General features: G+C 43.9%; 1 protein-coding gene across 5 annotated transcripts in view; it reads left to right on the plus strand.

The window, feature by feature from the left end:
* GRIN2B (glutamate ionotropic receptor NMDA type subunit 2B) overlaps positions 1 to 17681 on the plus strand; it is a 205627-nt gene that overhangs the window by 23121 nt on the left and 164825 nt on the right. For all 5 annotated transcript variants that reach the window (XM_030959372.1, XM_030959375.1, XM_030959373.1 and 2 more), the window contains one exon: positions 13121 to 13549. In XM_030959372.1, coding sequence (XP_030815232.1) covers positions 13139 to 13549 — 411 coding nt within the window. In that variant the 5' untranslated portion in view covers positions 13121 to 13138. The remainder of the gene's footprint in view (positions 1 to 13120; positions 13550 to 17681) is intronic.

Below are 17681 nucleotides of genomic sequence, written 5' to 3' on the forward strand. Positions count from 1 at the left end.
TCAGAGGGGTTTTGCAGGAAGCAAGGATGATGTCTAAGCGCTGACGTTTTTTTATTTGAAACTGGGGACCCTATGGGGCTGAAGTTCCCTTCACTGTGGCCCTGACCTGGCCTGGAGAAGAATCAAAGCCATGTTGAGTAGGAGAAACATGAAAACCCCAAAGTGAGCATAGCCCAGGAGGCTAGGGAGGGATGAGTGGTGTGCTCAAGGCACTTGGAGAGGCAGTTTGTATAGACAGCTGGGTTTGGTTTATCTACATCATTTTGGGGATGCGCAATATTTGCAACATATAATCTTTGGCTGTTCAGGATGTCAGTATTGGTACTTCTGTATACAAACAAGGGTGAGACCGAGGTAAAGACCATTTTGACTGACTGCTTTAACATGATGCTTATTTGCCATTATAACCTCAGGGTTGTATAAAAATCCTTCAGAAGGCAGGACTGGCACCTCAGTGCTATTGCAGCAGTTCAAGATGGGCAGTGTTAAGACAGCCCTGACAATGTAGCCACCAAACCCCTCCCCACTGTCTGAGTGGTGCCTCTTTTTCCAGCCCAGAAACCACTCTTGGTGGGGAGAACAACTGCTTTGTGCTGGGTGCTGGCCTCTGGTGTAGCAATAACATTTGGGTTTTTTGACTTAGAAGCTGATTTCCTTCAAGGGCCATCCTAGATGTAATAGGGATGCAACTTGAATGTCGTCTCCACCTTTTCTTTTTCTGTCCCATGATGGTTTTTGAGTTTTCCCCTTTTCAGGAATACATGGATTTAGTGTGTTTGGGAACTGGTGCCATTTCAGGTCTGACAGGAAAAGGGTAAAGAGCTGCTTCTCTCACCTATTTTCCACCTTTGAAGAAATGCAGACCTGTCTCCTGGTTCAAGATGGAGTGCATATATACCCTCTAAATTTATATAAAAATAAACAATGATAACAAACTCTTTATATATAAACAAATATATACCATGTGTATGTGTGCTTGTAATAAATACATACACACCCTTATTTTACCTTATAATTAATTCTGCAGTGGGAATGCACAAGTCTTTCAACATTGCTCTGTGGCAGTGTAACCAAAGAAATAGTGGGAACTGAAAGAAGAAACTGAGTCAGGGTGGACATCTCTTCTCTTGACTCCAGGACTACTCCAGCCATCACCATTTGTCCCTGCTCAACAGAAAAATTCCCCAAAGTAGAGCAGTTTTCCTGTAAATTTCTCTCTGTAAATTTGTCAATGACAACAGCTGCCCTGTGGCTTCCAGAACCCCTCAAACCCCTTTGTGTTCCCCCAGGTGTCACTTAGGTGCTCAGGCACAGTGCAGTGCATTTTGTGAAGTCTGACAGAATCACAAGCCTGCAGGGTGCAAGAAGCTTTTCCAGGCAGGGGGATACCGTCAGAGGCTGAAACTTTTTTATGCCAAACTTAATGTTAAAATTCCCTCCCTTTCCCTGCAAGTATTGGGATACTGCAAGTTCAGAGGTACCTGTAAGAGTCACTAATTAACTGTGGTGAACTTGACACAGCTGTATTTCTTCCCCCAGCTTCCAGAGCTTCTAGTTGTGGGCTGCTGTAACTCATGGTCTGGTTTAAGGGCATGGGGCCTCAAAATTACATGTGAGGACTTCTCCATGAATCCCAGATTTCTGGCGCCTCTGACACTGAAGCCCCAGACAGGACTCTTGGGGTCTGCAGGCTCCTGGATTTTGTTTGGGAATGAACTGGAGCTCCCAAGATTTTTTTGTCCATACTGTAAAGCCTGCTGACTCTGGTCTGCCCACCTTCCCCCAGATCAAATTAAATCCAAGTTCTCAATTTTGGAGACCCATGCCTAGGTGATCTCCTTCTTGAGTTTCTGCAAGTGAATTGAAATGGAGCTGGGCTTTACATTTCCACTGCCCAAGAACTGCTGGAACCAGACCTCCTGGATCTGTGTCAGACCCCCAGGACAGATCTCTTGATGAAACAGGAGTTTCCTAGGTCTGGTTGGAAGTTGCCTGGAGGATGGACCCTGGTGCTGAGAGGAGCTGCAGCTCCACCCCTGAAGGCTGGCTGCCCATTGCAGCTCTGCCTCCCTCACCAAAGCTCTGCATTGCTCTTGCTCTTCCTTGCCAGCAAGGCTTGGCACTAAGTGAAATAATATATCATGAGTTTAGATATTTTTGTGAGCATAAGCTTAACAAATCTGCAGTTGCTAACATGTTTCATCAAAAACTACAGATCAGCAGTGTTTTCAATTTGAGTCAATGTGGCAAAGTCGATATTGAGTATCAGGAATTAGCTTGGCAGTTGCCAAGTATTTGCGGTATTACAGGATTTCCTTTCTCTCTGCTCCTAGCTGAACTAGGATTTATTGTCCTCAAGATCTTGGACATACAGGTTTTAATACACTCTCTTGGGATCCTGTGAGTAATGTTGGGTATGATCTCACAAGAAGACATTGCTGCCTTCGGGTAAGTGCAGTGGAAAGCAATAATAATAATCTCAGCTCCTGTAGCTTCTATTGCTTGAGAGTCAAAAGTACTTTAAATACCATAAATAATTAAGCATTCCAACTCTATGAAGCAGAGAAGATGCATCTCCATCTTTCTGATGAGGAGAATAAGGCAAAGGATGAGAAAAAAACCAATGGCATTTGCACTTTCAAAAAATGCTTATTGGTTTTAGATGGTGATATGAAGGATTAGAACAAGACTTCGCTTGTGATTTGCTCCCTCCATGCTTTTAAGATTTAAACCCAGACAATGAATGGTGTGCATACAAGTGAGCTAAGAGGTAAAAAGGATGGACCAAAAATATAACAGTGCTTAAAGTGAGAAATGGAGCCATGAAGAACAAAAAATGAATTGGAGAAAAATGATGGATGGAGAAGGGTGGTAGAGTAGGACATATATTGTAGCTTGAAGGAAGTTGATGAGGAATATTGAAATACTGGATTTTTTTTTAACTAAGCTCTCTTATACTATTTTAAAACTATACTGATCTTAAAGAATTAATGAGCCAGGGCTACACTTTGTCCATAGTATTGATTTTTATTTACTGGTATTCAGTATTGTGACAATTGTCGTGTTCTGGTTATGTTATCTCTTACTCTCACTGCTAATGCTTCTTTTTCCTGCTGCAAACATAAGCTATAGTGACTTTTGTGTAAAGCAGATGTGGTCCAAGGGAGCTGGACTGCACCATGATGAAGTCCGTGGTGGAGCTGGTCTGGGTGTTGACATGGGCTGGTACCTGCTCACGTGCATTCACTGGCATGAGGAGGAATCAACAGTGGAATGAGCTACTGGGAAAGGTGCCTGAAGTAGCCAGCATCAATGAATTCGAGAGGCTGGGAAAAAAAAAACAGGAAAAAAACCCCATGGAAATGGCATTCATCTGAGCCAAATCTGGTCTGTTTGCACTGCATTGGGTCTTCCCATCCCTGTCCCTGAAGCATCAATGGCCAGTGATGAGCTGTGGTCCTGACATGGCTTTGTCTGTGTATCTTTCCTTCACTCCAGTGCTGTAAATATGATCGAGTGCTGAGCAGAGGGAGAGGTCAGTGGCTGCTGGGCTGGGTCCCTCCAATGGGGAGAGCTTTCTGGACACTGCTGATTGAAGGTCTCAGAAAGATGAATTGGCCCTGACCTGTCATACAATTGCAGGCACAGCATGGTCTGGTGCACAGCACTAATGTACTGTGAAAGCATATTGTATCCAGCTGCTTGATGGCTGGTCCCTTACTGGTCATTGAACTCAGAAAGTTAGGGAAAGGGAAGAGATTTGGGTTAGAACAAGAAAGAGGGAAAGGAGAAGAAGAATGAGACTATCACCAATTTTTCTGATTTGCAGTTATCAATTCTCCATTCTCATCCTGGCTTTAGTGTTTATCATGAGGATCAAGATTTTCTAAAGTGATAAGTGTTTTTTGGGATGCTTCTGGATAGGGAGTGTACAGTTCCAAATACCTTCAGTTGCACCCTTTTAGGTGTCACACATTTGTCTTGCCTTATTATTTCTCCTCAGTAGACTTAGTTTTATTTTTCAATAAATAATGATAACGGGAACATAAAAGTCCTTTACCAAGGATCAGAGTGAGGAGAAGGGAGGGATCAACAGACAGGCAATTACAAGGAAGGAGACACAAACCAAAGTTTTCTGGGTTCTCCTCTATAATTTCTAGTGGTCTGACGAGAACTTGCCTTTGACTCTTCTTGGCTCCAGTGGCCTCGTCATGCCTATTTCCACATGCTAAACCCATTATCTCGGTCCCTTTCACTTCCAGATTAGTTCCCTGTCTTATTTCATAAACAAGGCTGGCTCTGTCACAGGGTCCCTTGGTGACTAGACCTCACTTTCCAAAATGCTACGTAGCAGTGGAGAACAAGAGGCCATAAGGCTCCTGAGGGATGTTGGTGGCTTGTGAAATGTGGCCCATCCATGTCTGTAGCACTGCAACTTTGTCCTGGACCAGCTCACAGGATGCATCTCTCTCTCCACCCCACTACCTCCACTTAGCAGCTCTTTTGTCCTCATCACATCTTGGTGCTTCAGGCATCAAGTGACCTTTTCTGCCATTTCTGCTGTCTGTAACACCTTCACAAGAGTCTGATCAGGCCTGGTGAACCCTGGCACTCTGCTTTAGGGCTGTTTCAGATTTGCTATAGCAGTGTCATCATGAGCAGAGCCAGTGCATATTTTTTCCTACCTTGTCCTGCTGCATGGGTTCCAAAACTGAAATGTGTACCCATGAGGATCTTTTTTAAGGAGTGGGCAGCTTTATGTTTTAAAACTGTATCCCGTGTCATGCATTATATGTGAGAAGATAGGCAGCAAACAGGGTGACTGTGTCCAAAGTGCAAGTGTAGTTTGAGGCTGTCTCCCTCTGACTCAGATGCCCTTTCTAGAATTCTCAGACTTGCAGAAGAAGGAATCACTCTATTTTGGCCTAAAAAAGAAAATATTTTCTTTCCTGCTTATGGTATGTTAAAAAAAAAAAGATTCTGAATTGGCTTTTACATGGTTTATGTCTGGCGTCCAAATAATTTAAGACTGTCTCTTGATGTAAGACTTTGAGTAATCAATGGGGATCTTGGCACTGGTGTAGAATTTGGCAGCTGCCTTTGAGAGCCAGTGCAGACTCTGTTTACCTGCTCTGTGTTTTCCCTTTAAGGAAATGATGCAGGGAATGAGCAGGTACTGAGTGAGGTGCATGAGAGAGCCTGGGAAAAATTAAATTTCCCATTCATTTCCACCATTGGAAATTAAAATTCTCCTTGTTTTTTAAATTTTGAAATGTATTGTATCAGTCTGTCAATGCACAAAATGCAGAGTTGATTAAAGTTGAATAGAAAACCTCAAATTAATACATCACATAATGAGAAATGCCAAGGATGTGCTTTTCTAAACCATCCAAGTGAAGTTAAATGTGTGTTTCTCATGGTTATTAATGGATTGGAGGTATTTAAATCCCTAGCTTTTGGAAATTGCGGTCTTTTATATCCTCATGTTATTAATGTGCTGTCAATTCCTGCTTGGAAATGAAAACTGGAAGTGGAGAATTAAGAATGGAAGGAAGGGATTGTCCAATGGATTTTCAAAGGGCTTCAGTTCTATTTGAGAGGCAAACCTGGCGTTGCTCTGCGCAGCATTCTGCTGCCTGTTTAAACTGGGTCTTGCACTTCAGGAGGCAAAGCTGCTGAATTTCAACCATGGTGAATCCTGTGTCCCTTGATTTGGATGGTCTCGCTCTGAGCTGAGATTCAGTTCTGAGGTGGGGCAGACAACAGTTGCAAGTGAGAAACGGTGTATGCCTCGTAAGCTTTGAAATCCCTTGTTTCAAGCGGAGCATACACATGCATGGAGTGACAGCTGTGGCAACTGAACCCTCCAGGTGGTGAGGATATTTCAGTCTCTGGCAGGGAGGACCTGTCTCAACCCTCTAAACTTCTCTAAGCAGGATGCTGGGGGAAGGGTGAGATCCTGGCAGGGGAATAGTGGCTCTAGCCTGGCTCCGCAAGCCAGGCTTGCAGAGAGGGATGGCTGTGCCAAGCCTCTCTGCTCTGGCATTTAGAAGCTGGCACTGGGCAATGCCAGACTGACCTGCTGTCTCTCTTAATGGCTTTTGTGTGTGTGACACTGAGTCCTGCAGCTCTGCACGTATGTGCCAGTCTGGGTAAGCAGGTCAGACCCACTCCTTCACTCCCTGCCTAGCCATTTCCTTCATTCTCCCTCACTCATCCTGATGAGGATCCAAGGGGACTCGAATTATGAGGAGCAATAAACGCAGCTGAACTTTTTCTGCAGCAGAGGAAAGTCTCAAGGGGTGATCACATAACCACCTACAAGCATTTTCACGGTGGAAATGGTGAGTTGAGAGGGAGAAATGGTTTAGGCTGAATGAAGGGGATATTATTAAAGTTAGAGGATAGCTGAGCAAAGGGAAAATTTAGGCTGAGTTTAGGGATATGTTTCAAAATATGAGCCATCTCCTAGCAGTGGTAATCTTATTGTTTGAGTTGTTTCAGAGCAGGTAGTGTGCTAAAGCAGGTGCTGTAGACAGTAATCCTGAAGTGACTCGGGGAAGGGCAAGACTATTAAGCTGAGGATTTTAATTTTTGATTTCTATGAATCATTTGGTGTTGGTCTCAACAGAAGGTTGCTGGCTGTGGCTGTATAAGCTATCAGCTGTGATATGTAAAATGTGTGGGTGGGAGGAAGTGGGAAGGACACTGGGAACTTACCCTTGGGCAAGCTTAAAATAATAAGACATAGTTCTTCATCTATTGGGAATGATATGGGTCTAATTGATGATCAAAGCATTTTTTGTACTGCCTTAAGTGCAGGGAGAGAATTGCTCTTCTCCTTTGCATGGGGTAGAGAAGGGGAAGTACTTTTTCACCTTATTCTTGCATATACCTGTTGGATAAACAGAGGCAAACTAGCCTCTGATGTATCTGACACTGCCCAAGTCAGGCAGGAGTTTGTACCTGGTTTAATAAAGAAAGAACAGCTCTGAAGAAAATAAATAGAGACTAGAAGTAAATGTGTGTTATTTTCCACCCAGTGTCTATGGAAAGAGAGCAAACAGTGAGGTAATGAGGGAGCTCCAAAAGCTTTGAAGGCTTTGGCTGGGAGTATGTGATGCATCCCCCAAAAGAACAAGGCTGACTTGGGAGAAATAAGGGAAAATTTGAAACATTTTGTATGTTAGATAGGAATGGATCAGTGGGATGTTACAGGCGTGGACAAAGGTTCATATTGGAGAGGGAGTGATTGTGAAGAATAGAAAGAAGACCTGTCCAAAAGACCTTGGAGGAATGTTTCTGCCACTGTCGTAGAAGCATTTATAGCTCAGAATGAGAATATAAGTGATGTCCGAAGCTAGTTAAAATAAACTAAACCATATCAGTTTTCATCTGAAACTACTGAAATGCCCTTGGAGGGCTGTTTACTCAGGGTCACCATAATAAACCCTTTTGGTCCAGGTGCTGGGTTGTTGCATTCACCACTGTGTATGGCACTTCCATTGTCCCTAGTCTCTGCCATCTTTCTGCTCTGAATGTATGGAGATTTTCCTGCAGCATCATTCATTCTGTCTATCAGCACCTGAAGTGTGCAGGTGCTTTCAAGACACATTTATCGGAGCAACAAGGCTGTGAGCCAGAAGAAGATTTATGGGCACTTATGTCACCTATGTGGTAAGCAGTTATACAGGAACCAGCAGTACAAGAGTTGTCAATGTACAAATAGCCTGGGCTGAAGGTGTGGTAGGATCATAGTTACAGCAGTGTTAGAAGAAGAGGAATGTCTCTTCAGAGGTACACAGCATGCAGCATGTCTACATTGCAGAGTAACCACGAGATTGAGAGGATGTCCTAAGCTGAAACTGGGTCATCAAAAATCAGAGAGATGGAGAAACTTAGGTGTAGATTGTGATGTGGTTTATAGCTTTAAACCCCAGCTCTTTGGAGTAATAGTTGATGAGGTTCCAGTCTGTCCTGCCTCTTTTTTTTCTTTTTTCTTTTATTTTTTTTTCCCATGGGTCTTCTTAGCTCCTTCAGTTTGCCCATAAGGCAGGTAGTAGACAAAAAGATCAAAATGTCACCAGTCTTCTGTCATTGGTAAATACAGAAATAGTGTTGTTCTTTGATCTGGACAGATCCTTGTGGGAGAGCTCAGTAGCCATCTAGTGCAATGCTGACTTCCCTACAGCTTCTTTTAGTGCACTTGTTCTCTGGTGGTGTGTTGGATGCTAGGCCCAATGCACCTTTGAGGTTTTTAAAGTATTTCACAGATGAGATGGATTTCTTCTTACCTCCAGCTAGATCCTGAAACATAAGAATTTCTTTTGGGTTTATTGTCTGATACTGCTCAAACTTTCAGAGAAATGAAGGCAGTATGAATTAAGTTGCTGTCAAAGGTGAGCAAATGCCAAAGGGTAATGCTGATGTCTCACGTTGGGTCTGGCAGGAGATCTGTCTTTAGGTAGTAATGGGACTGAAGGTGGTGATAGTGGTGAGGCCTGGAATTGGGCTACTCATAAGAGAAGGGTTGGGAATTAGCATTGCAGCTGGAACAGACACAAAATTAGCTGTTGAATTCAGATTTTGTGGCTTGAAGTCTAAGCAGTTCTTAGAGCATCAGAGCTCTCAGTGAGCAGAGCTCAAAAACCACTGGGATAGGAACTTCCTTGTGGCCCTCCAATGAAGCACAGGAGGGGGAGGCTGGAGGTAGGCTTTTCATTCTCCAATATGGAGCCAGTATTCCTGTGAAGTTCCCTTTGATGGTGGCTAGGGGCATTGTTCAGCCTCCTGTCCCAAGCATTGTCTTCCTATTAATTAGGAAAGCTGCCTTCAAGACAGCTTTTTGTCTGGAACTGCAGTATTACATGACTTCCTTTCCTCTTGCTGTCTTGAGCTTGGAGATTGGGTTTGGGGAGCCTGCAAGCACCCTTCCTAGAGAGTATTATGCAAGGCTACCTAGAAGGCACAATTGCAGCAGGAGGAAGTACCAGTGTCAGCACACAACAGAACTACCCCCAAAAACCTGTGACCAGACCTTGTTCTGCCTCAGTTTCTTTACCTGACCTGAATATGGCCTGGCTTTGCTGTACACTGCTTGAGTAGTAGTCTGCTTACAGTTAGCCTGGTTGAATGCACACTGACATATTTGTGTACTTTCTATATTTTGAAATATCATCCAGAACTATCTCTTAATGCTGAACTGTATTTTGCCTGTGCAGCCTAATAATTTTCTATTAATACTTATCTTAGGTCTGATCCACATAAAAGTGCAGTGTCAAGTAAGGTTCTCATGATATTTTTAAGCAATCTAACCTTTGGTCCTGGCTAAATTCCAATTGGAATAATTACCGTCTGACTACCTACATTCCTCTTGCATTTTCAATGGGAGAAGTTAGCTTTCACTTCCCATTTTGAAAGTGATTGTGTAACATTGCTCTGCAGTAAGTACACGCCGCATTCCCCTACAGTGGTGGATATATTTTATTGGTAAGTAAAATAAGATTATAGAGGTATAATGATTTTACTGGCATGTTTATACCTAAATATAGATATGTCTGTAAAACCACTTTATCTAATGGCCCTACCATATATTATTTTCTAGGGAGTCAGAGACAATATAATAGTGTGCAGTAATGTGTAAAGGATTTTACGTACCAGTCTGGAGTTTGGGATTCACTAAATTGTTTCAGAGTGCCATAATCACAGAAAATACTTCAAACACTGTGTTGCCTGCCCCACGCAACCTCTAAAGGAAAATCTGTTCATGTAAAATAATTGGTAATAGAATATACTTGCATGTTTTTATAATAATTCTTGACTGTAAAATTATTAAAATTTCTTGAAACTACAAAAGAGTAAATGCCCTGTTTTACAGCTGTAGCCTTGTCAGGTGCTTATGAATTTCTTTGTGTGTGAATTTCTCCATCCCCCTTTCACTGGAAACAGGAACACACTTAGAAGGAGGTCTGTATGCTGTCTCCAGTGCTTTCTTAATTGAGTACTGTGAATGTTTGCACTTGAACATTGTGGAAGTCACGGACAAAGCTTGTTGCTCTGTAGGCAGAAACACATTAAGTCTGTGGGGGTTGATGCCTGCCTTGTCTCTACTAGCACACATTCAAAAGGGGCCTGCAGTGAGCCAGACCAGAGGAGGAACACGAGGTGAGGTTGGTGTTGGGATGTCCTTTTTGTCCCTTTCTCTAACAGCCAGAACATACATGTGAGCAGCTGTGTGAAGAATGGCTACTGATGTGAACACAAGTCAGCTCCAAGGAGGGAAGGATTGTAACACCATGAGCATCCCTGATTTAGTCTTTGAGCAGCTCACCCCTATGCTGCCTTGTGGGAGCTGAATGGTGAAAACCACACTCAGCCCTGGGCTGGGTGTGATTTATTGATGTTCTCCTGCCTCATCACACCCCCAGCTCCCATCCTATGAGGGAGCCCAGCCTGGACCTGGTACCTGCTATTCCCTTAGAAGAACACTGCTGTCTGTCACAGAGACTGCCCATGAGCACGTGAAAGACATTGTGAGCCTGACAGAGGTGTTATGTGTGAGTGAGAGATGGAGAGAGAGATGTCTTGGCTGGTACAACACAGGCTACCTAAACATTGCTCTGCCTGATCCAGAGAGGGCTTATGGCTGAGGATCCAAATATCCAAATTGGAGATGGCAGGTTGGCTACCGAGCCACAGACAGCCTCCTCTTTGAATGAGCTTCTTCCTAGCCCTGGCTGCTCTCTGCACATCTAGCCAAAGCCCGAGGATCTGGCACCGAGCAGATAACTCCATCTTGTATTGAATGGAAAAATCTCCCTGAGTGGGGCACAGACACCCAACAGATTGGCACCTATGTGCTCTTCAGGACCTGGGCTCTCTCCTGCTTGGAGGTAGATGCTAGAGATTTATTAGCTTTAATACAGGTGAAGAGTGGGGAATAAGTTTCTTGGCTGCCATTTTTCCCAGTGGGAGAAGCACGTGCTGACAGCTGCCATGACTGCCTGTATAGCTCCTGCTTGAATGCTATCTGAGCCCTGGATTGGAAGGCCCTATAAATTATTCCTGGTGGGAAAGGGGCTGGGAAAACCTACACTCTCCTCCCTGGGCATCACAACTAGCCATTGCCTAACCAACCATAATGCACTGTATGAGTTGATGCAGAGGGACTGCAGGAAACGTATTTTAAGAGAACAAATATAGCATTTAAGTGAGTGAGCAAGAGAGTGAGAGATAGAGAGTGTATAGAGTGCATTAAAGTTAATAAAGCATTGCAGAAATGGGGACTGCATTTCACTGTGAAGGAATCTAATTTAGTGCCTCGTAATTGGAGGATAACAGTCATACTGGAATGAAGTTAACTGTTCATTTTGCCAAACTCTCAGAGTCTCTTGGTTCTCCTTGTGAGCGTCTCTCAAAAAGTGAATCCTTTGGAGAGCTTAGAATCGGTTGGTGCTTCACACCCGCAGTCCCTTTCAGCTTCTTAAGTGGATTTGGTTTCTCCGGTGCATATTTATTATCTATTTTATTATCTGCTTATTTATCTGGTAATCTCAATGCAGGATACATCCTCTCTGCTAAGCATGAAAATGAGGGAGCAGGTGTTGAGCCTGTGTGTTCTCCTGGGCATGGCAAGATGGGGCCTCTTGGGCCTTTTTCCTGTAGGTGGCTAGTGTCAGCTAGGGTTGGTTTGGACTTCCTGCTTCCACAAAGTTTTGCCAGCTTTTGTCCCTGCTGCTGTGGCTTTCTGTTAATTTAATAGAGGCATGTGAAGCAATGAACAGTATGGAAGGGTCCCATTCTTGGACACCCAAGACCAGAGGTGTAGCACAAAGAAGTCCAGGGCTGGTGTATTTATTTCAAGTGTGCCTGGTTGCTGAAGAACAGAATTCTGGGCATGAGTAGCTAAGCAGGACCTGTTGTGTTGAGGGAAAATCTTCTTTAGTTTGAAATTACTGAAATCTCCTTAGGACATCAGTGTGGCCCTGGGTGGGCACACCAAGCAGTGCTACCTCCAACAGGTGTGGTAGGCAGATGGGGGGACACTGTTCTGTTGTCTCTGATATTTACACTGCATGGGTGCTGTAAGAATTAGTTCATTAGTGTTTGTAGTGTGCCTTGAGGATGAAAAGTGCTGTGGAAATGTGAACTATTATTAAAGCGGGACTGAATAAAGAAAGAGTGAGGAACAGTCCCGCAGGGAACTGTCCCACTCAGGCAGGGGCTAGAGAGATCACCTCATCAGGTTTTTTTTTAATTTCTGCTGTTGTGATTACAAAATAAAGTGGACATGCTCAGGGAGAAGATTAATGTAGCATGCCTGGCTGTAGTAGCTGAGGGTGAACCATTGTAAGCTCTGTTGGCATTTCTACTTCTGTGCAAACACAGCTGTTGTATGGACTTGGAGGATCCTGATCCAGTTTTGGCCATGACCCCTGGGAAATTCTGTATTCCTGTTTTTATTGATTTTTTTTTTAAAGAATCCTGTGTTGGTGAAAAGCATATGGCTGACTGTGTTACCCACTGAAGCTGTGTGCGTCCTGATGGTGTATGCAATGGATACGCACATACATATACATCAGATGACCTTGCCCATTTGTCCTCACTTTATTCTGGAAGGACTGTGCTGAGAAAGGAAAAGGGAGTCCCTATCTGCCTGGTCTCCTCAGTCTCCCTGCCTGTACCTCCAGCACAAGTCCAAACTGATTGCAAGCACCAGTCATTCCTTTGTGTTGAGGGTGAGCACTCTGACATGGGCTTGACATAAGCAATTAATTTCACAAAGACAGCTGATCAGCTGTCAAAGGACAATCCTCTATCACTTTTGACTTGGGTCTCAAAGTGACACAGGACCTGAGAGATGACATGATCCCATCTTCTGCTGACAGCTGTTCTCTTAAGTGATGCCAGACTCTTAAGTAGGGGCTGGACTGGTCTGACCCCCCAACTTTAGCAGAGCCCTGAATGTAGCCAAAGGGCTCGGCATCAGACCAGAAGGATTCTTGGGAGGAGAGCTAGTGGCTGAGCAAGATCAATGGATCTACCTTGAAGGCTGAGTGCATGATTGACTTGTCAATTAATCACTTTGTTTTACTTTCCCCCTTTTTTCTTCCTCACTCAGGGAGTGTAAGAGCCGAAGATGAGGCCCAGGGTGGAGTGCTACTCTCCAAGGTTTTGGCTGGTGCTGGCAGTCCTCGCAACAACAGGGAGCGGGGCCCATGCCCAGAAAAGCCACCCGAGCATTGGCATTGCAGTCATCCTGGTGGGGACCTCAGACGAAGTGGCCATCAAAGATGCCCACGAGAAAGATGACTTCCACCACCTCTCAGTGGTGCCTCGGGTGGAGCTGGTGGCCATGAATGAGACAGATCCCAAGAGCATCATCACCCGCATCTGTGACCTCATGTCTGACCGCAAGATCCAAGGGGTGGTATTCGCCGATGACACAGACCAGGAAGCCATTGCCCAGATCCTGGACTTCATCTCTGCCCAGACCCTCACTCCCATCCTGGGCATCCATGGAGGCTCCTCTATGATCATGGCAGATAAGGTAAATTTAAATGAGCTTCTTTCTGTTGCAGACCTGTGCATTCAAACTTAAAGAGAAATATCTTATTCTGTGATCCTCAGGTGGTGTCTCGTGGGGCTGAAGGCTTGGGGGATTAGACAGCTTCAGATTCAAAGACAGATTAAAAGAGCTAACTGTGTGTAGCACTACTGAGAAGAGCCTATTAATCATGAGGAATTATCTGAAACAGAGAAAAACTGAGGAGGGAAAGAAGCAGGTAGAAGAGACCCACAAAAGAATCAGCCCTTTTCTTCTTCCTTAAGAAGGGTAAAGAGCCCCTGACAATTGTAATTTTTTTAAAGGTCTTATTTTTGCTTGTGTTTTACTTTAGAAGAGCCAGGGATCATAGCCTGGGTTTTTTTCTGCATGTAGCTGGAGGACATTGTGGTATTTTCAGGGATGCTTAATACAGCTCTTACATCTTAATTGGAATATAATTGAATCTTTAATAAAGCTATCCTCTCCATAAAGTGTTCATTAGCTCCTGAAGTTAAATAGGTGTTAGCTGAAGTGACTAACCAGTCTGAACCAGTCCAGCTAAATCTTTCTTTTTTTCTACTGCACTACTTTATTCCTTCATGTCACAGACTTTACACTGTTTTCCCAGGCCCTAGCCAGTCTCTAAATAATTACTACACAAACAAGCCATCCTGTTACTGCTTTTGAACGGGGCAAGATGCAGAGAGGGAGTAGCATCTTTGGCCAGCTAATAACTCTTTACAAAGCCTCCATGGGGTGCAGGTGGACCTGATACAAATCTTCCACCTTTCACAAACAGGACATGCAGCAATTCACACCTGAATGTGCGTTTGGCCAGGGAGTGAGGCTAACAGTAGCCTTGGGGCCAGTGGGAACATGTGAGAGAAGCTGGCTGTCCCTTTTCCTGTAGGCTTGAAGCCAGACTGTCAAGGCCAAGGCTTTTATTGAGAAGACCTCACAACCATTCTTTATGCATCCCAAAGAAGTAAATAGGGACACAAGCTGACAGTCTTTTTCTTTTACAGATGGCTCTTAAGTGAGTCTGAGACATTTAACTAGGCAGAATCAGGCCTAATGGAATGAAGGGTGAGAATTGACCTGGCCGCTATGGCAGCTTTTCCTCAGAAAGATAACTAGTGAGATGAGAAATCCAGGCACATTCTCTTTTATTTACCTTGCAAGTAAGTAATCCAGTGCAGGCTATTGAAAGTGCTAACAAGTTATTTCCTCACTTTTTGACCAACTGTTCTGTTGCCAAATAACACACGGTTAGTATGCAGTGTTATTTTCTCGTATTGGCCTTTAAACTGAAATAGTCACTGAATAATCACAGGCCTTTTTTCTCTCACCCCTCGAATAGTTGCACATGTGCTGAAGTTCCACTGCTCCATTCCACCCACAGTGAAGCTTTTCTGCTTTGGAGGCCAGGCAGGCAGCAATGCTGCATGTTGATGCTCTCCTGCCTGCAGTGTTGCATGGTTCTCTATGTCTGTGCAAAGGAGGGTTGGAAGCAGTGCTCAAGTGCTGCATTTCACATTTGGGGCGCCATCTTACATCTTTGAACAAGTGTAAGAGTTGCTGACAGAAGACCTCCTAAGCACTGGGAAAAGTCCTTGTGACTTTGAACATGGCAGGCCAAATTCTGATTTCAGATTCCCGCAGTGTAAATCCAGCACGGCCCCATTGCCTTTGGCAGGATTAGATCAGATTTATGCTGCTGTAATTCAAAGAGGAATTTGGCCTATTGAACTTTGAAAAGATTTTTCTTTCTACCTGTCCCTAGTGTCTCCTTGGGAAGGCAGCATCTCCTGCCACTGCCCTGTGTACCCCACTGGCTCACTTCTAAAGAGCATTCTGGCAGGCAGGCAGGCAGCCCACAGGGAGCTCAGAGGTGGAAGCCTTATGAATGGACACTTCTGTTTTACCAATCTTTTTCTTTTTTTTTGGTAGTTTTGCAGACAGGAGGTTTGCAGGCTATGTACAAAGATTTGCAGTTTTAAGAAAGGCCAAGGTTTCTTTGAAAAATAATTTGAAAAGGCTGACCTTTACAACTTCTGATCCACAGGTGTGTAATCTTTAATGGATAATATTTATTTGACGAATTGAATTAAAATATGGTAGAGTGTAAATATACTGAAATTCTACTAAAAATACTCATGTCAGCCTGGTAAGTCCTTCAGCAATTTATTTTCCATAGAGGGCCTTCACAGAGGCTTTTCTTTTAGTGACTCTTAGTCATGCTCTTTGCAGATGAGTTGTGTGGCTGTGGTTTGATCCTGCAAGCATGGAATGCTTCTTTCAGCATCCCCTCAACGCCCACAGCAGTCAGCTGTGATTGAACTTGCTCAGCATTTCACAGGTTCAGATCTGCACTTACAGCTTTGTTATGCTCCCCGTGTGTTTGTGATCAGTAGTGCCAATGCAAACCTAAGGAATGCTAGAAACCATGAATGTCTTGGTGTGACAGATGAGCCCCTCTTTGCTGGGGTTTAATGCAAAAACACTCCCCAGTCAAACCACCTTTCCTGGAGCAGCATGTAAAATTCTGTTTCACCTTCAGTGAGGGTTTAGTAAGTGTTCTGTAGGAAATGTGGGTCATGTGTAAAAAGGGCTTTTTAATCTACCATGCAGCTGGTAAATTGAGGCACAAAAGGGCAGGCAAAAAGAAAAAGAAAATTAGGATTTCAAGCCCAAATTTTCTTTTGTCCTGTATATAAAGACAGAAATACTGTATAATGTGCACTATATGCTGGCTTTATCTCAGTTAATATTCATCTAGAAGTTTGCTACCCACCAGCTGGAGGTCTCGGCATCAGTGGTAATGGAGACACCAGCTGAGGACAATTCATCCCACCCAATTCAGGGCGCAGTGAAAGGCTCATGGGGTAGTCCTGTGTCTCCTCACTGATTACTGAAGAAGGCTGTACTTCAATGTGTTCATGATATCTCAAGTTAAATGCCATGAATCCTGCCTTAGGTATGATATAGCAGGTGGAGGTATGTTGATGAAAGTGTAACATCCTTTTTTCCTGATTTTTTCAAACTCACATTCTTTAATACTGTACTTGATTAGATTTTGTAAATAATATATAGTTTGTTTTCCCTGTATTTGGCCTTTTTCCTCTGAAAAATAAGTATACAGGAATTTACATGTTTTTGCTGTTTTCACTCCTTGGTGCTTGTGTCTCTAATTCCACCTGCTTACCTGTTACAGAGTGTTACATTTAATTTCTGACTAATCTGGCATAAGAAGAATGTGAGCAGATGATCTGTGTGCACACTGTGATCTGGGTTCAGTTCCAGGAAAGCAGTGAAGCAGAGACACACGATGTGCCTCACTCGAGCTCTGGAGAGGCCCCTTTGCAGAGTGAGAGTTCTGTCACAGCCAGTTCGGTCCCTTGAGCTGCAAAAGCATGCCAGCAGTGACTCCAAATGGAGTGAAGTGCAGCAGTCCTTTTGTTGGGGCTGGGTGGCCTGGGAGTGATGGCGAAGGGGTCCAACAGACCCCAGATTAGTTCCTCTCAGAGGAGCAAGGCTGTAGCCCTGGGATGGGGTAGAAGAGTGCTCACATTGTTTCAGCTCTGTAAAAAACCACCTTATTTTGGTGCTGAATCCTTGAAAAGGACTAGGGCAATATCATCATCTCACCAGGACCTGGGATTAGAAAGGCAGTAGCATTGACCACTGGTGATCTGTGTTTAATCCAAAATGGATAAGATGGAGAGGAGAGAAATGTGCACCACCACCACTGTTAGGTTTCTGTGGTCCAAAAACTTTGCTCGTGGAAGCTTGCTGGTCCCTTCAGTTTGCCTGATGCTGCTGCAATGACCTGACTTTTAACAGCTTTGTGTTTCCTGATTTTAAGCATTAGTTTGTATTCTCTAGAGGACTGCAATGCACTTTTGACCAGAGAGCATATCTGCTGGCTTTCCAGCATTGAAGATAATTTCTTGTTTCTCCCCAATTGTTTTGAGAGCAGAAATTAAATTGTATGAGGATGCCCTGTGTTAGGAGACTGATGGTGAAAGTAAATCTTCAAGACTGCAAACCAAGCTTCAGTTCAGATAACCACACAAACCAATATCTTGGGTTGCCTGAAACTGGAAATCTGAACTAAGCTTTTCTTCGTTTTCGT

This window comes from Camarhynchus parvulus, chromosome 1A, assembly GCF_901933205.1.
Source record: "Camarhynchus parvulus chromosome 1A, STF_HiC, whole genome shotgun sequence".
Lineage (NCBI taxonomy): Eukaryota > Metazoa > Chordata > Aves > Passeriformes > Thraupidae > Camarhynchus > Camarhynchus parvulus.